At 43.8% G+C, this 23,645-nt stretch overlaps 1 protein-coding gene across 8 annotated transcripts in view; it reads left to right on the plus strand.

The window, feature by feature from the left end:
- The window catches only part of ABHD5 (abhydrolase domain containing 5, lysophosphatidic acid acyltransferase), a 99,882-nt gene that overhangs the window by 52,433 nt on the left and 23,804 nt on the right, over positions 1 to 23,645 (plus strand). Inside the window, exon 1 of one of the 8 annotated variants that reach the window (XM_069958600.1) lies at positions 8,095 to 8,320. The exons of 3 other annotated variants lie outside the window; for them this stretch is intronic. In XM_069958600.1, coding sequence (XP_069814701.1) covers positions 8,205 to 8,320 — 116 coding nt within the window. In that variant the 5' untranslated portion in view covers positions 8,095 to 8,204. Of the gene's footprint in view, positions 1 to 8,094; positions 8,321 to 8,340; positions 8,348 to 8,404; positions 8,579 to 17,411; positions 17,557 to 23,645 lie in introns of those variants that run through there. 4 more of the 8 variants (XM_069958601.1, XM_069958608.1, XM_069958604.1 and 1 more) reach the window with 4 other exon arrangements.

Raw genomic sequence — 23,645 nt, forward strand, 5'->3', positions numbered from 1 at the left:
GCAAGATCGGCGCTAGTTTACAGTGTAGTATAGACAGAGAGAGATGTGCAGACGATAATGATAATTTTACTGTGTGCGCTCTCATCTAATGATCGCTGGCCCTTTTACACAGGCCCTTTATCAAAATGAGTAAATGAGTTCCTAGGAACGCTCGTTAATGATATTCGGCCTGCATACAAGGGCCTTTATGTCTACACCATCCAATAATTAGTTTAATGGTGCGTTTACATGAAACGATAATTGGCCCGTTCGTACGATTAACAATGTCGGAGTAACGATTTTTTTTTCATAATGATCAGCGTTTAGACGGTACGATATATCGTACAGAAAAATCGTTTTGCGATCGTTTTGTGATCGCGCAGCCTGGCCCGCCCGCAGCCCGGCCCGGCCCCACGCTCGCAGCCCGGCCCTCCGCTAGCAGCCCGGTCCCCTGCTCATCTGCAGCCCGGCCCCACGGTCAACCGCAGCCCCCTGCGCCACCCCGATCGCCCCCCCCGGCGGGGATGGCGATCGGAGGGGCGGCGGGGGTGGCAATCACAGCAGCGGCGGGGGTGGCGATCAGGGCGGCTGGGGGGGGCGATCAGAGCGGCGGCGGCGATCGAGCCGGCGCAGGGGGCTGCGGATGAGCGGGGGGCCAGGCTGCGAGCGGAGGGCCGGGCGGCGGGCGGCCGGACTTTTGTGCGACGACTGTTTACACGGAACGATCGGCGAATTTTTTGCGAACGACGAACGACGATTTGATAACATGTTGAACGATTTATCGTTCGTTGTTTGATCGTTCGCTGCGTTTACACGTACGAATATCGTTCTAATTCGATTGTTATCGTGCAAATTAGCACGATAAGGTTTGTAATGAGATTTGTCAGGCAGCATAGACACATTTCAATTGTCAGATTCCTGACAATAATTACACATTATGCCCATTTAGTACTGGTTTCTTTTTTATTAGGTCTGTTGCTTTCCTCAGCTATTCTTACCAGGAAAAAAAAAAAACATTACAAAACATACTGAAACTTGACTAACCATATTACAAGTCAATAGGGTCAGGTTTCATGTCAAAGCATATTCTGTCATTACACGCTATGGCTCCACTAAGAACAGAAACCATAAAGCTAATGTGACCTTTGCTGTTCTTTTTCAGAAGGGTTTAGTCACATGGGGTAGTATAGGCACAGGGAAAGCTTTACACTCATTAATGAGAATCAGGCTATGTTCGTACACATAGCTTGAAAGTGCTAGAAACATATTTTACTATGTTCACACACAGTAAAAATCAAAGCAAAATGGAGGCAATTTTTTTTTCAGGTATTCCATTTTAAACTATTTTTTTCTTTAATCCAACAAATGTTAAAGGGGAACTCCAGGTAGAGGTAAAATAAAATAAACCTACTGCAAAAGCATATTGCAGTGCTTAACTGTCTAACCCAATTTTGAAAGTACCAAAAATCCATTCATTCTGTATTGTGTGGCTGTAATTCCTGGTTAAGCAGTTGTACACAGTACTAAAGGTTCCATAATGCATTGCTTTCCCTCAGCTGTTCATCACAGTCCGCCACCCTGCCTATTCCCCGCCCAAATCTGTTGCAGAACATCTAGGCTGTGTTCACACCTTGCAGTTTCATTTTGTTACTGAATTAATTGCAGTTCTTTATCATTTCATTGTGGTCCCACCCACAGAGCGCTGTATTCTCTACCTGTAACGCCAATATTGGAATAAAGAACTTTTTACATTTATTAAAATTTTCTCTTCTTCTTATCTCCACACACATATTATGATCGCGCATCTTTTATTGAAGTTGATCCCACAATAAGGACTCCGATATTACGTTACATGGGATATACTATTTATGCCTTGTTTATTGTCCAGGTGGGATTGACAGTGACGGCTCTGATCCTCTGTGCCATTTAGCATAATTTCATTAAGTTACTGCATTATTTTTGTGAAGACGCTGCAGTAATGCAATAAACTCCAGCATGTGTGAACACAGCCCTAATTTCACTACAGACTTTTGCACAATCAGTGAAGTTGCAGCAGCTGCTTCTGTCACTCCTTACCTGCTCAGGTATAGGCTAGAAAGTCTGGTCAGAGATGGTAAATTACTTGGGCGGTGGGAGACAAGAGCCAGCCAAGCTTCCTGTGACATCATGCCCTGCCCCCTGTCTGCATCATCAGCCTGTGCTCAGCAAACAAACTTTATGTGAGACAGTGGAATGCAATCTCTGTCTCCTGAGGGGGAGAAAAGAGGGAGCAGGAGACAATTGGCACAGAGGCCATTTTTCTTTACTTCCTGGATGTCAATCAACTACCAATGTATAATACTATACTATAATATAGAATACATTATATAGACACATCTATATAACTTGTAATGTACTTTTAATAGAAAAAAGTTTTCCCTATCTGGAGTTCCCCTTTAAAGAAATGCAACTAAAATTGTATTGTCCTAATTATGACTTTAAAAAAAATCCTGTAAGAAATATCCCTAGTGTGCTATGTGATTCACACATAGGCCTCAGACATAAAGGAACATCTAACGGATTTTGGGGCCACCTTTACAACATATTACAGCCATTACATCAAATTCATCTTTGGAACAAGTTATGTCCTGTATTCGCACCGTGAAACAAGGATAGCACAAATGGTGAATGTCCTCCCTGGACTGTTTCCCCGCACAGCATGATGTATCAATATCATGTCGGGAACATGTGAATGCGGCCTTAATGTTTCTATTGCTACCATGTGATAACCTTTTTATTATATTTTTTATAAACTGTCTGCTGCCTGTCCTCAACTCCTGCTAAGTTTACCGTTACAAATTAACTCCACCTAAGTGTATTTGACTTTGCTTACTGTCTACTCCTGCACTATGCCGGGTTTGTTTCATTTGTTGAAGGCTACTCTATGGGATAGCAACCTGAGAACCCCCTGCAACGAAGTCCAGATCCCTGTATAGGGATTAAAGGGTTAAGGCCAGGGGGCCCCTTAGGCCCCATCAGGCCGATTACCAGCGGGCAGTAGAACTGCAGAGCCAGCCTCTAACAGGCCGCACTGCTAATCACACTTATAGTATATTTACTAAAGGCACAGGAATTGCAGTGACATTTCAAATTACAAATAGGTTTTACTAGATTAAAGCCAATTTTGCATCTGTATATCACCCACAAATCTCCCACTAACTACTGTAACACGTATGGCTGGGTTCACGCAGCATTTTTGCTGTTAATTTAAAGAATCCTTTAATGAAAAAAAAAAAAAAGATTCATTTAGGTGCAATCCGTTTTCCTATTGTCTTCCATAAAAAACAAACAAAAAAAAAACATTTATTGTCAAAATACTGTGTTTTCTCTTTCTGTCCCCTGTAACATCAATGACAGCTTGAAGTCTTTCATGGTAGTTGTGGATGAGGCTCTTTATTTTCTCAGATGGTAAAGCTGCCCATTCTTATTGGCAAAAAGCCTCCAGTTCCTGTAAATTTCTGGGCTGCCTTGCATGTACTGCGTGCTTGAGATTTCCCCATATTGGCTCAATGATATTGAGGTCAGGAGACTGAGATGGCCACTCCAGAACCTTCACTTTGTTCTGATATCCAAGGAATTAATAATGCCAGTAAGCATTGTTCAAACTGTAATTAACAAATGGGAAATCAAGGGCCCTGTAAAAGCCAAACCACATTCAGGTAGACCAACAAAAATTTTGGCCAAAACTGACAGAAAAATTGATGTGGCAGACTCAATGAGCAGAGCGCCAATCGGACCACAAGGAAGAAGGTAAGAGACCTCCGGCGGTCCGTGAAAGCAATCGGGGCATTTGAGTGGTTAATGTCAGGCTGCAGCGCAATCGGTGCAGTCTGTCATTAACAGTGAGGGCACTCCAGGACGTAAATGTACATCCAGGGTTCTCTGGTGTCAGGCGGCCAGGACATACATTTATGTCCAGGGTCGTCTAGGGGTTAAAAAACATTTTTATTTTGTCCCTGTGACCATTGTGAGAAAAGTGGCTATGGATATTTCTATTTAAATAAATCCAAACCACTAGATAGCACTGGAAGTCTCATCTGATCCACTTGATATTGATAGGGGACAGATTGTTCCTCATTCTTGGAACCCACTCTGATGTAATTTGTCATTGTTCGCTAATAACTTCTGCTTTAGTTTCACAACAAATGTTCTTTCTGCTCCATGTAACAAACTACTATACCCTAACCTAGAATACCAACACATGATATATAATGCGAACGCTTATATTTATAGAAAGGCCCCTGCAAGTATATGACAAGACTTATGGTGCTTTTACAAAGACATATTTATCTGAGTTTTGAAGACAAAGCCCAGAATGGATTTGAAAAGAGGAGAAATGTCAGTCTTTCCTTTATGACCTGTTCTCTGGTTATAGTCCCATTCCTGGCTTTGGCTGTAAAAAAAATCTGCCAGATAATCTGTCTGTGTAAACGCCCCATAAGACCAGGAAACAGCTCTAATGGTTAATATCTGATAATAACATCATGGTAGAAAATTGTTGATAATACAGTTCTATAATATAATGTTACATAGAATATGTGTGCAAATTGTTGTAGATTAGCAGTGATATGATTTAGTAATTGTAGTTTTCGGTGTGACCCATCTAAAACTAAGGTGAGTTCACTGAACAGCATCACATTGAGTATAATCTACTTGACTTGTTTATTTCGGCAAGCCCACAGCAGCCTGAATTTCCCACCTTGTGAAGAAAAAACTGGGCTTCCAGTTGAGTGGGCCCGGATATACAATGACAGAGTATATCTAAAAGGCATTCCTAAAGCATTGTATGAAGGGCTGAGCATGTTTTCTCAAGATGTTTCACTTCAGTGGCTCCTACAACTAATGAGTGGAGGGGTTCACAATCCAGGACCATTCTAAACACTGGCCACTCTTCTAATGAGAGCATTTCTTGTATACACACAACAGCCAAGAGACAATGTAATAGAGGGAGAGCCTGTAGACTGGCTGGGACCTGTGGTTCTGGGTCAGTCACGGTCTTGCTGCTGTTAGATTAGCTACACCTGTTCACAGGCACAAGCAACGTGATAAATGTGGCACATTTTTACAGATGTAAAGTAAAATATGCCAGGGCAACGTTTTGATACCTCTTTATGTGAGTTATAGACAATTTTTTAAGTGGCAATCGCAGTTTCAGTTCACACACAGTATTTCTGTCAGTCTTTTTTCAACCAATACAAGTAGTGGGTTGAAAACACAGAAAGGCCTTGACCACAAGTCTTTTTTTGGCCTTATGACGGCTGTTTTTTGGACAGACATCATTTTGTGGCAAAATAATGTCCGTTGTTTCAAAATAACTGACATTGTTTGGCAGCGAAATGCTTCTGACAAAAAAGAAAAACGGCCACCAAACGGCCACCAAATTTAGCCCTGTCTGTTTTACTCCTGGTTTTGGTTAAAAAAAAAAAATGACCAAAAGACAGGTCGAAATACTGTGTGAACATAGACTAAACACGTAAAAAAAATTGTGTCTTCTGTCAAATTTATTCTGCCCTGGCCAATTTTTTTCTACCAATTTTTATAACTTATTATAAAAAGACGCTCAACTGGTCAAACTGGTATGCCTACATATACCACAGTGTACCCTCAGGGCCGTATTACCGGCTGCTGTTGCCCTAGGCACTACACTTGCAGGTGCCCCATCTTCACTCACTCACTTTCTAGTTTCTGAAAATCATATTGATATGTGATTAGTCTTAGGCCGCATTCCCACATTTACTGTTTGTCACCACATGCAGCCGAAACCAGACCCTTATGCGGTAACCAATAGGCGTATGGCCACTAATCCTGGTAACAGCACATGACTACTGGGGAAGAAATGGGAGCGTGGTTTCGTCCCCATGCATTTCTCTACATGTAGAAACATTGTCTGAATCGCGTCTTTCATGGTTTTTAAAACAGAAACAAATTTCCACATTGAATCAATGATAAGAGCAGTCTGCATATTGTCTGATGGAATTCTCACCACAGGATTGGTAGATTGGTAGGTAATAGCTCCAGGCGTCACATTTATCACTGCCAGACCTGACCAATACCACCATACTGTGATTGGATAACACCGCCACACCAGACCTGACTATCACCATACTGTGACTGGATAACACCGCCATACCAGACCTGACCAATACCACCATACTGTGATTGGATAACACCGCCACACCAGACCTGACAATATCACCATACTGTGACTGGATAACACCGCCATACCAGACCTGACTAATACCACCATACTGTGACTGGATAACCCCACCATACCAGATCTGACCAATACTATGGTTGGGTAACACCGCCATACCAGACCTGACCAATACCACTATATGGTGACAGGATAACACCGCCATACCAGACCTGACCAATACCACCACACTGTGATTGAGTAACACGGCCACACCAGACCTGACCAATACTGTTATACTGTGACTGGATAACACCGCCATACCAGACCTGACCAATAACACCATAACAGCCCCCCCCCCTCCCCTAAAAAAGACACCAGACTGGCAAGTCTGAATGGGAGGTGGGAGACTAAAAAAACAAAAAGAAAGTTGTTTCCTTTCCCCTGCTCCCTGGTCCTGGTGCCATTCCTAGGGAATAGGGGGCCCATTTTCATGTTTTCATGATTCAGGGACCCACACGATCAGGTTCTTGTCACCTATGTTGTGGAGAGGTGGTACATTATAATCTTGTAATAACCATTATAGTCTGGGGCTGGTTTTCAGCACAGACCTGTAATATAGCATGGGAGTTCACTCCTCTTTTATCAGAAGACTAAGCAGAGAGAACCACTCCAGAATTTACAGCTTACTTTGGGGTTTCTATATATTTTTCTATAACAATCTGATAACATTGATACTATTAATCTGCACTTATGTTATCCCACTGATGCCGTATTAAAGGAATTTTACTAAAGTTATCAATTTTTTGGTAAGTGTAAGAGATGCAGTAGCCTTTACTGTTCATGCATTGGGTCTGCTGATGGAATTCTGACCACAGGATTGGTAGATCGGTAGGTAATAGCTCCAGGCGTCACATTTATCACCGCCACACCAGACCTGACCAATACCACCATACTGTGATTGGATAACACGGCCACACCAGACCTGACAATATCACCATACTGTGACTGGATAACACCGCCATACCAGACCTGACTAATACCACCATACTGTGACTGGATAACCCCACCATACCAGATCTGACCAATACCACCATACTGTGATTGGGTAACACCGCCACACCAGACCTGACCAATACCACCATACTGTGATTGGATAACACGGCCACACCAGACCTGACAATATCACCATGCTGTGACTGGATAACACCGCCATACCAGACCGAGCGAGAAATCGTTCATTTTGATCCTTTAACATGTTCTTAAATCGGCGTTCGTTAAAAATGCGCAGATGGCTTCGTGTAAACAGTCTTTCACCGATTTACCTTATGTAAAAGATGGACTTAAGCGATCTTAAAAACGATCGCAATAACGATTTTTCTTACGAATTTTCAAACGATTTTTCTAACGATTTATTAGTCTAAACGCTGATCGTTATAAAAATCGTTATAAAAACCAAAACGATCGATTGGGCGAATTATCGCTTCGTCTAAAGGTAGCATACTGTAAATGCTGGTAATAATTATATGTTGGTATATTGGGCTATAGACATGTATATACCATATAAGCGTTACGACTCATTAGGATTTTCTAATTTGTGCACAAAAGCCATTGGTTGACCATGATTTGTAAAGTTTTTTCCACAAAAGAAAATTCGGGCTAGCAGCCAAGTTGGTGGGTAACCATTCACCCCAGGTATTTTTCATGTGTTTACTGATAAAATAATTTTAGAGATCTCCTGAGTTCATATCATTGTCCTTAGACGTGACAGGGACACTCGCACATCAGTCTCCTCTGCCTACAGAGACCACAGCCCGCCCCTCACAGTCTCTCACACAGTAACTCCTCAAGTAAACAAATCGCCCTTATCAAAGATGGCGGCGCGCGGCTCTAAGGCGGGTCAGCTGACCTAGCGTCCCCACGCCCCTTTCAGTGTATCTCAGATCAGTGACGCAGAAAGGGGCGATTCCGACGAGCTCACAACAAACCGCAGCTGAGCCGCGGGGACTCCAGTGAGATAAGCGGAGAGCGGAACGGACGGAGAAATCCTGCTATGGCGGAAGACGCCGAAGTATCTGTAGCCTCGTCCGCGGAGAGAGGGCTCATAAGCAGCCTGAGGGCGGCCGCCTGGTCTCTTGTGTACGTACCAGCGAGGCAGCTTGACCGAGAGTGAGTGCCAGCCGCCCGGACCCCCGGGTAACTCGTGTCTAGCGGGATAATTCGTGGCTTTGTAACGTGTGTGTGACCTCTGCCGCGATATGCTGCGCCTGGACAGGTCAGACCGGGGCGGAGACTCCGCTGCTGACCCGTGCGCGTAGTCCTGTGCGGGGACTACAAATCCCAGCATGCAGTGTGTCACCTTCAGCGTTACAGCCAGTGTAGGAGTCATTGTGTGGAGGGTTCCTGTGCTCCAGTGTTTACATAGAGGTGAGGTCCTCTCCATGCTGTGGAATGTGCCCATTCATTAGGTTGTCATCTGCTCAGTGGATCTGTCCTGCGTGATCTCCTGTGATGTCACCTGGAGGTGGTGATAAAGCATTGACTAGTCATATGTGTATCACCCCATACAGGTGGCCTTAGACTGGTGGGCTACCACCTGTACCTGTGCGGCTACTGCAGAGCTACAACTGTCAGGGCATGCTGGGAAGGCCAGATCCCTTAGGGCATGGTCACATGATCAAAATCAGCCTGTTTTTTGGTGGCAAAAACCACAATGTGTTGAATTATAAATGGCCTCCCAATGGCAGCCCCACCAAAACACGATTTATTTTTTGTCATGTCACTACTTAGAGGTTCTGCCAGTCAGCGGTGTGGTCAGGAACCACTTGTGCTTTATTCTGAGGAAATTTGTGCGGTTTTTGGTGCACAGTGGTGTTGAAAACACTCTAAAAACTTTTTTTTTTTTTTTTTAACCTCAGCCTAGCTATGCTGTATAAGGAACTGCCTAAAAACCACCTGAAACATGCTCCAATATAAAAAAAAGCATTGAAAACATGTTTTTTGCTTGTGTGAACATGCCCTTTGTGTGTGGCCTGCCAACTGCACAAACTATTTCATATTGGGGTTCACAGTAGAAATCTTCATTGGTGTCATTGTTGGGGATGTGGGAACACAGCCATTGATCACTACCCAATGTGACTGTCCATATAGTTGTTTAAGGAGCCTTGTATATGGCTCGGTTACCCTGCTCCATCATTGCCTGCCTTGCATCCCTTAGTACATGGGGAGATGTGTTGCTGACCAGGGGATGCGATCAGATGATGGATGAGCGTTCGCTTGTACAGCCAGCATGGTACGAACACAAAATACATAGTACAAATGTTTTTTAACCCAATATTTTTTATAATTCCAAAATTATAATCTATTGCCTATTCATTCAAGTGATGAAAATCTGGTCACTGAAGCGGAGGTCCATTATCCTGCTGGTGAATGGAGCTGCGGTGCACATGCTCAGATCCTATATGGGAGAAGTTGGCCAAGAGCTGTACTCATCTCACTTTGGCAACCCCCATAGCTGTGAATGGAGCAGTGGCTGAGCATATGAGTTGCCTCTCCATTCCTAGGGAATAGGGGACCCATTTTCATGTTTTCATGATTCAAGGACCCACACGATCAGGTTCTTGTCACCTATGTTGTGGAGAGGTGGTACATTATAATCTTGTAATAACCATTATAGTCTGGGGCTGGTTTCCAGCACAGACCTGTAATATAGCATGGGAGTTCACTCTTCTTTTATCAGAAGACTAAGCAGAAAGAGCCACTCCAGAATTTACAGCTTACTTTGGGGTTTCTATATATTTTTCTATAACAATCTGAGAACACTGATACTATTAATCTACACTTATGTTATCCCACTGATGCCGTATTAAAGGAATTTTACTAAAGTTATACATTTTTTGGTAAGTTTGAGAGATGCAGTAGCCTTTACTGTTCATGCATTGGGTCTGCGTTAAAGGGGTTGTCCGGCGAAAAAAATTATTCACAGAATAACACACATTACAAAGTTATACAACTTTGTAATGTATGTTATGTCTGTGAATGGCCCCCTTCCCCGTGTTTCCCCCCACCCACGCTAGACCCGGAAGTGTGGTGCATTATACTCACCGCATGTCGTGTCGTCCACGGTCTCCGATCGTCAGCAGTGACGTCTTCTTCGTAAGTTCGGCGGATCTTCCCGAGTGCCGGCCGCCCTCTGCAGCGTCATCCGAAGCTCAGCCGCGATTGGCTGAGCATAACTGTGCTCAGCCAATCGCGGCTGAGCGGCTGATGACGCGGCCACGTCATCAGCTGCTCAGCCGCGATTGGCTGAGCACAGTTATGCTCAGCCAATCGCGGCTGAGCTTCGGATGACGCTGCAGAGGGCGGCCAGCACTCGGGAAGATCCGCTGGCCTCCCGAAGAAGACGTCACTGCTGAGGATCGGAGACCGTGGTCGGCACGTGACAGGTAATGTATAGCGCACCACACTTCCGGGTACACGGGTGGGGGTGGTGGGACACGGGGAAGGGGGCCATTCACAGACATAACATACATTACAAAGTTGTATAACTTTGTAATGTGTGTTATTCTGTGAATAATTTTTTTCGCCGGACAACCCCTTTAATGCATTGGGTATGACAAGATGTGAAGTTTCGTTTCTATAACATGGATAATATTGTGCAGAATCCATTCTCGATGTAACTTGTTGTGCAGAGTTTATAAAAGATGCTGATGTCCAGATATCTTCTGTATTATGGTCACTGTTGGGATCTGGACAGGGATCAGTAGTTGCTTCTTTTTTTTTTTCTTTGTACGTGTATTTAAAAAATTACCCCATAAAAAATAGTGCGCATTTCAATAGAATGTACGAAAAGATTCGTGCATTGATGTTCTGGTGCTTGGGTCTCCAAACTGCGGCCCTCCAGCTGTTGCAAAACTACATTTCCCATCATGCCTGGACGGCCAAAGCTTTAGCTGTCCAGGCATGATGGGAGTTGTGGTTTCGCAACAGCTGGAGGGCCGCAGTTTGGAGACCCATGTGAATCTGGTGAATCCATATGTTTAGTCTTACCAGATACATTGGTATCATTGTATGTTCCTGGCTTTGGCTTAAAATTTTTCAGATAAATCTCTGTGTACAGGCACCCTGAATAGGATAAAGAATGCTGATTCCCAATCTGGAATTTTGTAGTTTTCTATTCTACTCCTTTGTATTTCCCCGTTGTAAGCCTTCAAACTGGGCATGTTGATACATAGAGAGGACTACTTAGCTCAAGAATATAATGGAGAGGACTACTTAGACTCCTTCATTTGTGCGCTTACAGCGAAGGAATGCAAGAACGTAAAAAGATAAAAATTGCAGATACAGAATCAGCGTTGTACACTCTACCGATAACTTAAGTTTAGTGGTTGTTCTGGAGGTGACAAAAGTTTCTTTAAAGTGTCCATTGAAGTCAATGGGGGCTCAGCCCCCCTTTGCTGCCTTTGGCTGGCAGAGAGCCAGAGTGCAGTAGTGTATGTTGTCCTGAATTATGCCTATGTGCACGTCCTTGGGGTGGTGTAACACATGACGTTGTACCATTAAAAACACACTGGGGGAGATTTATTGCCCATAGCAACTAAATTGCTTCTTTCATTTTAAAAAAAAAAGGCCTCTAAAAATGAAACTTTGAATCTGGTTTGTTGCTATGGGCACCTGCTCCTTTGTGCAAGGTCTGTTAACCCTTTAAAGTGAATGTACCATAAGGCCCAGGCTGAAGCACTGGAGGTGGGCCGACCCACGGCTCCACGGCTATCGGAGCCGTATCCTAAAGGGGCAGGGGTTTCCTCCCACTGGGGGTGGGTCAGCCTGTCTACGTCCTTATTGCGCCGCTCATGCGCAGTACAGCAATTCCAGTCTGCCGTACTGCGCAGGTGCAAAATAGCCTCGAACTTATTGCCTGATCTCCAGCAATGAGTTTGAGGCTTTCTGCACTTGTGCAATACGGTGCGGAGTAGACCCGCTGTACTGCGCATGAGCGGCGCAGTAAGGACGTAGGCGTGCCCTCTGGGCCTGATTACCGCTTAGGAACGCCCAGGGGACAGTGACTACTTGGGGGCAATTTACATACAGGGCGCCAAGTTTATAAAGTAAGTTTTCAGCTTGTACATTCCAGGGACGGGGGTGTAAAAACATGTTTGGGATGTGTGCTGGGTGCTGCTACAGCACATTCCCATAGTGTTACAGGCGTTTTTTAAGTGATTGATTCCCTTTAAGGATCAAGCCAATTTTCACTTTTGCACTTCTTTCCTCCATGTTTTAAAGACCATAGCGATTGTATTTTTTTCACCTACAGACCCACATAAACTCTTATTTTTTGCGACACCAATTGTAATTTTCAATGACACATTTACAGACCTAAATGTTCCATAAAATATGCTGATTACAATGATAGTGAAACCAGAAATAAATTACTTGCGCGTGGGTTCAGTTATGTTGTCTATATTCCTCAAGTCAGTACGATTACAATGATAGGCAACTTTTTTTTTATTTGATGGCGTTTAAAAAAAAAATAAAACTTTATTTTTTAATGTTTTTAAAATTGCTCTGTTACCATCCTTTATAATGCTTTTATTTATTTTTTTTGTTTATGGGGTCATGTGAAGTGTCATTCTTTGCACCATGATCTGTACTTTCTATTGGTAGCTTCATTGCTTATATGTGACTCTTGGATGTTTTTATTACAATTTTTCCAGATTTGACGGGATCAAATATCAGCCGTTTACCACTTCGACGTTTTTTTTTGCGCTTAGGGCATTTACTGAGCGAGATCAGGAATGCTATAATATAATAGTTTGGGTGATTCAACTTATGACAATACCAAATATATTTACAACAGTAATTTGAAGTCCCCCCCCCCCCCCCTCCCATGGAGATCGGTGTAGTATAAATGGTACCATTTAAATGCAGCTGTAAGTAATGACAGCTGCATTTAAAAAGGAAATTAGCCAGGCGCGGTGATTGGCCCACGCCCACCAATATCCGTGGTCTATGGAAAGTGCTTACTCGACTCTTTCTGGTGGCTTATTAGGAATGAATACAGTTAGGGCCCTATTACACGGGACGATTATCGTGCAAAAAATCGTTAAATCTTGTTTGCGATCGTTTATAGTTAGTCGTTAATCGTTAAAAATCGCTCAGTGTAATAGGACCCTTATAGGTCATGTGCCGCACACACAGCTGTATTCATACCCAAGAAGCCGGGGGCCCGTTTGGGGGATAGGGGACAAGTTCATTTTTCCCAGATAACTACTTTGTTAATAATCACACTAGGTCCCAATGCTTTCCTGAGATATAGCTGGGTAGAGTGTGTGGCATAGTGCTCCATTCCCTGGCCAGCTAGAGATTCAAATCTTTTGCATCATAGACTATATCTAAGGATCACAGCGGGTCTTGACAGTGAGACCTGAGGCAAGTGCAATCAATAACTTTTTTTGACGTGTCAAAAGCTTTTACTACAAATGTCAGTAATACTTTAAAAGATGAAAACATTTCAACATTGCTTTTTCACATTCTTCAATAGAAATTAAATGACATGATCAAAAACTAAGAAAAAGCATCTAAAAAATGCAGAAAATCATATATTGAACCACTATTTTGAGGAAAAAAAAGACCACATAAAAACTGAACTGCGACTTGAGCATGCTTGAGTCCGATCATTTGGCATTTGAATACCAGTGGCTGAAGAAGGTGGATGCAGCTTTATGGAGTCCAGGAAAACATGGATACAACCTAATGGCTATTATTCTCAGCTATATTTTAAGATTATATCTCCTCCTGTATTAGCTTTATTCTGCTTTTATATGAACTATATAATAGTATCCACTGGCAAACTTCTTTATTTTGATGTAACCCATATTTCTAAAAATATTTCCAAAATAATGCCTGTAGAATATAATATGTGAAAATATCTTAAAAAAAAGTATAAGCTAAAAATTAATAGAAAAAGCTGAGATATGTTCCAGAGACCATTGATTCTCAGTTTGCTTCCATAATCCAGTAGTAAGCAGTTGTACAGCTCTGGCTGCTTGCTGTGCGCTGCCATTGTGCACCTGTCAGTATTCCTCTACCTGCTGAATACTGGGTCAGTCAGATCCATACCTTTGGTCACGACGTGACACAATAGTAGCATTGCTGGAATGTTTGGTCTGTAACAAAGTCTCTATTGTGTTCATTTACTAGTTTATGTAACTGCTGAGAGTAGTTACACAGAATAGTGGATTCCGGACTCGGTAATGCTTTAATTCTTGTGTATTTTATCAAAGCTGCTCTTAAAGTCAAATATCCATTTGTAGAGTAGTTTGTGTTGTCAGTTTTATCTTTCATGACCTTCAGGGTTGTGCAGTCTATATTGAATTATGGGTTTAAGGGAACCATTCACGTCTGTTTTGCTTAGCGTAGCAACGTACACTGTTTCTAAGGCCTTTGGCTTATGGCCGAATGTAAAGTAGTACTCCCAACATGAAGTGTTAACCCCTTATCCACAGGATTGCAAGCTAATTACATCCAAGCATATATTATTGCCCTCTCACGTTCCGTAGAAAAAAGCCATAGAAAAGTACAGTACCGGGAATCACAGTGAAATCCGTTGGAATCTGGTAAGTGGGAAGGCACCCTTAAAGTGGATACAGCTATACAGCTGTAATAGCACACACAACCCAAGGACAGGTGAGGTGCCTTAAGCCTGTATTAGACACATCAAGCCAAAACGCGTTGCAGTAAAGAGTATATGGTTACTATTTAAATTATGGTTTGATGACCTTGGCGGCACATGTATGTGCAAACCGTAGTACTTCTGCGCTGATCCTGCTTTGTGGGGACTTCTCTTGGTCCGGTAATCTGTTGCGATTTTCCCTTTGCATATTTCTCCTCCTTGGTGGTGATGTCCCCTGGAATAGCTGCAGAGTACGCTTCTAAATGCCTTCTATAGAGTTGTGCCTATAGCAGTGATGGCTAACCTTGACACTCCAGCTGTTGCAAAACTACAATTCCCATATATCTGGGCAGCAAAAGCCATATCTTTGGTTGTTCAGGCTTGATGGAAACAGTAGTTTTGCAACAGCTGGAGTGTCAAGGTTAGCCATCACTGGCCTATAGCTTGCACAACTCATCCAGGTGAGTGGATCCTTGCAGCACCTCGCTACTACACTCCCTACCTCCTCATACTACACAAGGAAGCGCCCCTCCCTCCTCTTTTCTCTTTCCATGTTTGTACTTCTGTTAAGGAACGGTATAATATGCTGTAATACAGAAGTATTAGGCTATGTGCACCCTAGGGCTGGGCAATGTGGCCGAAAAATAAAATCTTGATTTTATTTTTGCTGTATAAACAAAACATTTTTCTCCTGGCTGGCAGTTGTATTGCTTCACACAGTAACAGTGCCCCCATATTAACAGTTATGCCCAATATGTGCCTCTAAGTAGTATTCAAGCCACTCTGTGTCCTCATATAGTATAGGCACCCTCTGTGTCTCAATGTTGTGTAGGAGGTCTTTTCTGTTCATCATTATGGTAGTTAGGCCCCTCTTTGCCTCCATTTAGTTGTTGGGCCCTCTCTGTGCTTCCATGTAGGTAGCCCATACTACCCTGTCAAGTAAATAGAATCCCCCATGTACTTCTCCACCATGTAGGTAGGCCTCCTAGTAGTTAAATTCCCCCCTGTAATCCTTATGGGAGGTAATCTTACCTGCAGTACCCCACCCGCACTGTAGTAAGCCTTCCCCCTGTAGGCAACTCCCCTGTACAAGTGCCTCCTTACCTGACCATTGTACAGGTCGGGAGACCCCCATTAGCCCCCAGGAGGCAAATTGCTGGTGCTACTGTACTGCACCCATTATACAGACTGTCTCTGTTGTAGGAGCCAGAACTGTCACCATGCTTGTGTCTCCATAGATATGTATACACCCCTTCCATCCCAGAGTATACAGTCAATACGCTGCATATGTTCACTGTATGGAGCCACATACATAAAGTACCTGTGGGCAAACATCATTTCCTGGTCCATTTATTCATGGCTTCTACTTCTCACTCCAGTGCAGTAGCCACATGTTCTCTGGGTTTAGCTACAACATGAGTGTCGGGGAAGCAGAGCCCCACCAGACTCTGTGCAGTCTTCTGTGTCCGAGGGGGAGGAGAGCAGCCCCTCGCTCAGTCCAATGCGGTCGTCTGTGTCAGAGGGGCGGGGAAAATTAGTGTGCTAAGCAGATTTTGTGCTGGATCCTTAGCAGCATCTGGCTGTGCAATCCAGAGGTCAGGCTGCGGAGGCCGCTTACAATTTGCTCTCCCTGCAGGACAGTGTGCAGATTTTTTTTTACTTAACATGAAGCTCCAGACAGGCTGTCTTTATACTGTCCCTGTCACTTTATTAAAATCAGAGACATTTTTATCAGTTGTGGTCTGAGTGTTCAGATCCCCACTGATCTATAGATTTATGCTGGGTTTACACGGAACGAAAATTTAGACAATCGAACGATTAACGATTTTGAAGCAACGATTTTTATAACGATCAGCGTTTAGATGGAGAAAAATCGTTAGAAGATTCGTAAGAAAAATCGTTATTGTGATGGTTTTTAAGATCGCTTAAGCCCATCTTTTACATAGGGTGAATCTTTGACAGACTTTACACGAAGCGATCTGCGAATTTTTAGCGAACAATGATTTGAGAACATGTTGAAGGATCAAAATGAACGATTTTTCGCTCATCGCTTGATCGTTTGCTGTGTTTACACGGAACAATTATCGCTCAAATGCGATCGTTATTGCGAAAATTCGAGCGATAATCGTTCCGTGTAAACGCAGCATTAGCCAGGATAATCATGTGACTGATTAGTTCACTCCTGGGCCCTCTGTGATCTTTGTCTTGCTGCAAGAGATGAGCACCATAGACTTACCACGGAGATTGCAGAAAACAAGGGAGTAAAGCAGACAGCCACTCGCTTCTCCCAGCTGTATCTAATGATCAGTGCAGGTCTAAACACTCACATTTCAACAGAGCAAAATGTTTGACATGTCTATAAAGTTTTTGGGCTTTTTTTTTCCCCCTCTGACAGGGACACTTTAAAGGGGAACTATCAGAAGAATAGACAAACCTAACCTGCTGATATGTCCCTATTGTGCAGGAGATGCCTGTTGTCTGTTACCTTCATCCTCTGTGTGATTCTGGTGCAGTTAGTCGTTTTCTCCATGGTCCAGTAGGACCGTTAGGAGCACCACCTCAGTGCTAACCCGCCTCTGATCGTCCTGCACCTTTCTAATAATAATCAATATAGTGGGCCTGATCAGCGCTATGGAGGCGGGCAGTGCTCCTTACTGTGCCCCAGTACCTGTAACGGTCTAACCGGACTGTGGAGCAAATGACTAACTGCACTGGAATGGCGCCGAGGATGAAGGTAAGGGACAAACTTCATCCTTGGCCTCTTCTGCACAGTAACCACTTAACGACAAGTTAGATTTGTGTAGCCTGCTGATGGTTCCCCTTTAGGGTACAAACACACACACCGTATACGCAGCGTATTTACTGCTGCGATACGCAGCAAATACGCAGCAGATTAGATCTAAACTGAACACCGCATCAAATCTGCTGCAGATCTGCTGCGTATCTGCTGCATATACGGTGTGTGTGTGTTTGTACCCTTTAAGCAACATTGTTTGGATTTCTTTGAGTTGTCTAATTCAGTGATTTTTCAACCAGTGTGCCGCGACACATGGTCGGGTGTGCCGCGGGGAAAGTTCCCCAAACTATAGTGCCCCTGTGTTTTGTTCCCCGGCAATGCACAGCGATCAGTGGCGGATTATACTGTGGGCTGCTGTCTGCCTCACCTACTGGCCGCCTGTAGCGCCCGGACGTGCTCCTCCTATCCAATCAGCGGAGACCGGGAGCGTGGTGCGCTGCGGTGGGCCGTGATGCACACATCCAATCAACGTGTGCGCTACGGCCCGCCGCAGCGCACCACGCTCCCGATCTCCGCAGATTGGATAGGAGGAGCACGTCCGGGCCCTACGGGCGGCCAGTAGGTGAGGCGGACGGCAGCAGCAACCATCTTGGAGGAGGTGGGGAGGAAGGGGGGGAGAGAAACAGGAGAAAACAATGGGGGAGAGAAACCTGGGGATGGGGGAGAGAAGCATGGGGGAGAGAAACAGGAGAAAACAATGGGGGAGAGAAACCTGGGGATGGGGGAGAGAAGCATGGGGGAGAGAAACCTGGGGATGGGGGAGAGAAACAGGAGAAAACAATGGGGGAGAGAAACATGGGGATGGAGGAGAGAAACATGGGGATGGGGGAAAGAAGCATAGGGGAGAAACAGAGGGGGAGAGACAGGGAGAGAAGCATGGGGGAGAGAAACCTGGGGATGGGGGAGAGACAGGGAGAGAAACATGGGGATGGGGGAGAGAAGTATGGTGGAGAGAAGCACAGGAGAAAAGTAGGGGGGAGAAGTATGGTGGAGAGAAGCAGGGGGAGAGAATTATGGTGGAGAGAAGCATTGGGGAGAGACTCACAGGAGAGAAGCAGGGGGGAGAAGTATGGTGGAGAGAAGCACAGGGGGAGAAGCACAGGAGAGAAGCAGGGGGAGAGAATTATGGTGGAGAGAAGCATTGGGGAGAGACGCACTGGAGAGAAGCAGGGGGGAGAAGTATGGTGGAGAGGAGCACAGGGGGGAGAAGAAAACAGGCCCAGGTTTCACACTGAGTATAAATACATTTAGAATCTATATTATTAACTATATGTATAATATGTACTGTTTTAGTGTCATTTTGTGCCATTTTGGTTGGTGGTGTGCCCCGGGATTTTTTAAGTATAAAAAGTGTGCCGCGGCTCAAAAAAGGTTGAAAATCACTGGTCTAATTGACTTGAACTAAACACCTGTATTTACACCTTTTAAACCTTGAATCTTCACTGTAAAAAGCTAAAAAGAGTAATGAAAGGAGAAAGTGCAGCTGTTTAATTTGTCTAAACCAATTATTTATATAGTTCAGGGTGCTGCTCTGCTGGATTTGGCTGAGTCTCAAAGTATAGCAACATTGGCAATTTTAGGCTGAATCTGATGCAAATTTTTCCTATAACACAATGTTCACACAACGTAAGTAAATTATTAATTACAGCTGTTGTTGCTGATTTGCAACATGGCCGTGATTAATCCTTTACCTACATTGTGCTGCAGGCTAATGGAATCCTGTTCGGATTGTATACACATAGTATACGCTCCGGCCGGGATCCCTAGCGACGCAGCAAAAAACACATGTCAGTTTTCTGCGGCCGCTATTCAGTGAATAGCGGCCGCAGAGAACCTCTCAATGCACACAATTGTGTGCAGCAGGGAATTTGGATGCGGGCACACATGGAAGCGCCTGCATTTGAATTCAGCAGCAGTGATGATCATCTGGCAGGTACTGCAGTATGGGCTGGGATGATCTCTGACACCGGCCGTTCCGTGACCCGACCTGGTCTTTGAATGGCCTGTGTCTTATGCCAAGTGAATATGGCCTAAGGGTACAAACACACACACCGTATACGCAGAAGATCTGCAGCAGATTTGATGGTGCAGATTTGATGCTGTGTTCAGTTATTTAGATCTAATCTGCTGCAGTAGTAAATACGCAGCGTATATGCCGTGTGTGTTTGTACCCTTAAGCTGTAGTCCTATAAAAAAAAAGTCTTAAGCTTACCTGTCTGCGCTCCTGCTGTGTCTCCAGTGTCCCCCTCTAACTGCAGATGCTTCATTTCTGAGATGGACTTGTCTCTGGTGATAGCCTGCTCAGCCAGTTACAGGCCAGGGTGCTCTCATCTCGGTCAGTGATTGGCTGTGACGAGTCCATCTAAGGAGTAAGGTGCCAGCAGGACCGCGGGGGAACGCGGACAGGTAAGCTCCCTTCCCCTTTTGTAAAGGGAGCAAATCACATGGAGTGTTGGTTACTGTAGGCCTAGATAAATCGCCTGATCTAGCAGATCACACTTTCACACTGCAGTGTACCTTTACCATGTGTGTCTGGAAAACCGTTTTTTTTTTTTTTTTTGTGGAATCAAGTAATACAGCAAAAATGTCAGTAAACAGACAATATATTAATCATGGACACGTAGGTCCTAATAAAGCAGTCAGCATGAGAGAGGACATTCAAGCTGAATAGATCTGTTAAAAGGGAGTAACATTTTCCCCATGTTTTGAAGTTTTGTGCTGAAAATTGCAAAAATGACGATTAATAAACTATGAACAAAGAACAGAGAACCAAAACAGTGACTGTGTATTGTTGTTCAAAAATAGTGGCGTTGCCATAGAAGAGATGGCCCCACGTATAACTTAAGCAAAAAACAAATAATAATAATAATATTAGGATCATGACTAGTTTACAAGGGCGTGTGACCTAAAAGGTTGTCGAAATATGGCTGTGAAGGTGTAGGAATGTTAGGGTTGTGGAGAGAAAGTCGTGTTTTGTAAAAAATAAATTTCTGGTAGAAACTATTCCAGGGACCCCATAAGGATGTAAATCTCTCGTGTGAGCCTGTCTCCCAGCTACAAAGTTCTTCTAAACGATATATCTGCTGTACTTTTTCAATCCATTCCCTTGCTGTGGGAGGAGATTCCTCTCTCCAGCGAAGCGGAATAAGTAATTTAGCTGCAGTAAGTAACTGAGTTGCCAATTGATTTTTAGCAGGGGTGAATGAAGTGGTAGGTACCCAGAGCAAGATGAGTGATGATTCTAGTGGGACAGTAATGCCAGCAATATTAGAGATAAGACAAACGGTTTCTGACCAGAAATTTTGTAGGTTTGGGCAAGTAAGCCAGATATGAGAGAGTGTCCCTGTGTGCGTTTTACATCTCCAGCAATTATCATCAGCAAGGAAATTCATCTTTTTTAGCAAGTATGGTGTCCTATACCACCTAGTGGTTAGTTTAAAGAAATTTTCCTGTATCTTAATACACCTAGAAAAACCATGGGAATTTTTAAAGATTTGAAGGGTTGTAGATCTGGAGAATGTCATGTCTAAAGGCCCTATTCCACGGAACGATTATCGTCCATATTCGGCCGCTACGGACGATAATCGCCCCGTGAAATAGAGTGCAACGATCAGCCGACATCGTTCATGTCGGGTGATCGTTGCAGTCACTTGTTTTTCAACATGTTGAAAAACAAGCGACTGACACAGCAACGATCTGCTGCTGTCACTCCCTTGAATAGGAGCTTCGGCGGCAGACGCTGCTATATCCTATGGGCTGCCCGGACGATCAGTGATCACCCGGGCAGCCCCTCCCCGCCGTCCATCCCGCACTCACCCGCTCGCTGCAGCCGCGTTGAATAGCAGCAGCAGCAAGCGGGGAACGAGGAGCAAACGAGCGCTGAGAGCGCTCGTTTGCTTCTCTGACGACCCGTGGAATAGGGGCCTAATTCTTTTTCCCAAGATGTAATAAAAGTAGGTTTATTTGTAGCCTCATGACTTAGGAGGCTCTTATAGATTCTAGATAGTAGACCTTTAGGGAAGTGGTCCATGTCTAGATAACACTCCAACCAGGAGCTGTCTCTGTAGGAGGGATATTTTTCAGTAAATTTTTTACATTCAGCGGAAAATATATATGATTGAGAATCTAGTGCACCTTTAGTGAGGGTTTTACTTAAAATGTTTTTTAGTGATGGGATTTCTTTGGATGCCCGCAGTGTGGGGTATATTAAGTTCAACAAATTATTCCATGGCGGAGATAGCTGAACAGGGGATCTATTAAGGAAAGCTGGGATAAGGCCGATCGGCATATGTGACGGGGGAAGATTGGACTCCAAGGTCTTATAGAAAAAGTTCTGCCAAACGTGTAGCGTACCTGTAAGGGCGGGTCCTATCCATTTTTCTGAATAGGAACGTTTAGACCATAAACAAATATAGTTGTCCTTGCCTAGAATATGTTTCTCTAGGTCAGTGTACAAGGGAGTTGTTTTAACTGAAGCCAAAGATAACCATCTAGTCAGATGATTTGCGTGGTAATAGGTCGTTAGGTCAGGTAGGCCACAGCCTCCTAGGTCTTTTTGCTGCTTCATATAATTATGGGCAACCCTCGGTTTAGATTGTTGCCAAATAAACTTGGAGCAGACTGATCTCCATTTTGCGAAAAAGGCTGCAGGGAGTTTAATTGGGACTGTTTGAATTGGGTAAAGAGCTTGCGGTAGTATATAAGACTTAATTAGATTCTTTCTCCCGATTGTCTGGAAAACTCTTAAGAGGGTAGCTTCACACATACCGTATCGCTGCGTTTTTGGTGCAATTTTTACATGCGAGTTTTGATTTTCACATGAAAATCATGTGAAAATCAAAACGCGCATGTAAAAAACGCAGCGATACGGTACGTATGAAGAACTAGAGAGATTTATAAAACATGGTGTAAAGTGAAACTGGCTCAGTTGCCCCTAGCAACCAATCAGATCCCACCTTTTATTTTCCAAAGAGTCTGTGAGGAATGAAAGGTGGAATCTGACTGGTTGCTAGGGGCAACTGAGGCAGTTTCACTTTACACTATGTTTGATAAATCTCCCCCTAAATATGTATATGTAATACCTAGGGCTCCCAAAAGTACATAATGTTATGTCTGTTAGAGTACATAGATGCAAAAATGGGAAAACAGGATCAGTGATCAGATGATCAAGTGATGACATATGCCAGAAATCTGCTATTACTTTATAAGATGGGAATGTCCATTGTGAGCTTAGGCTCATACTCCATCCAGGAGATCAGTTCTCAGGGGCATTTTATTATAAGAAAACAATTAGAGGGAGAGGGCAATGGAATTGAAACTTGCATTTTCTAAAATAAATTGTCTTTAGATGTGACTGTTTTTGAGCACTCCCATGGGGCTCAAACTAGAACATGGGTTTTTGATTTTGCAAGTGCTGCAAATGACTCCACATTGTTAGTGCATGTGTGCAGTTCTTGGAAGTGCTTGACTGCCAGATGTTCTTCGAAAGAATAGCTGGGAAGCTAACCTTGTACAAACTGTCCTTGCCTCTAATCGGCCTTCTGTGTGATGAAATCCGCTCTACTTGCCAGTGTTCATGTGTACATGTGAAAACTTGTTGAATGGCCTCTGTATATCTACGCAATATAAAGCAAAGGTTGTCTCATTTCCCAGGAGTTAGTCGCCAGTATATAGCTTCCAGAGCTGTTGTACTATACTTGATTACCACATTAAGTCATAAAAGTAAAGAAAATAGTTTAATAGAAAACTGGAACCTCTTCCCTTTGTATGACATGTAATTAGGGCTGGGCGATATGGGCCTAAATAAATATCGCGGTTTATCGCACATGTAGCGGCGGTAACGATAACTGAACGATAATTATGACACTCCCCTTTTTGCAAACCACACCCACTTGCTATGCAAACCACACCCACTTGCCATACTTGATATCAAAAAAGTAAAAAAGCTCACTGAGCAGCAAGCCGTGGTTAGTCTATCATTATCATCATTATTATTATCATTTGTCATTATTAGGGGGTGCATGACT

The sequence above is a fragment of the Dendropsophus ebraccatus genome, chromosome 2 (assembly GCF_027789765.1).
Source record: "Dendropsophus ebraccatus isolate aDenEbr1 chromosome 2, aDenEbr1.pat, whole genome shotgun sequence".
Taxonomy (NCBI): domain Eukaryota; kingdom Metazoa; phylum Chordata; class Amphibia; order Anura; family Hylidae; genus Dendropsophus; species Dendropsophus ebraccatus.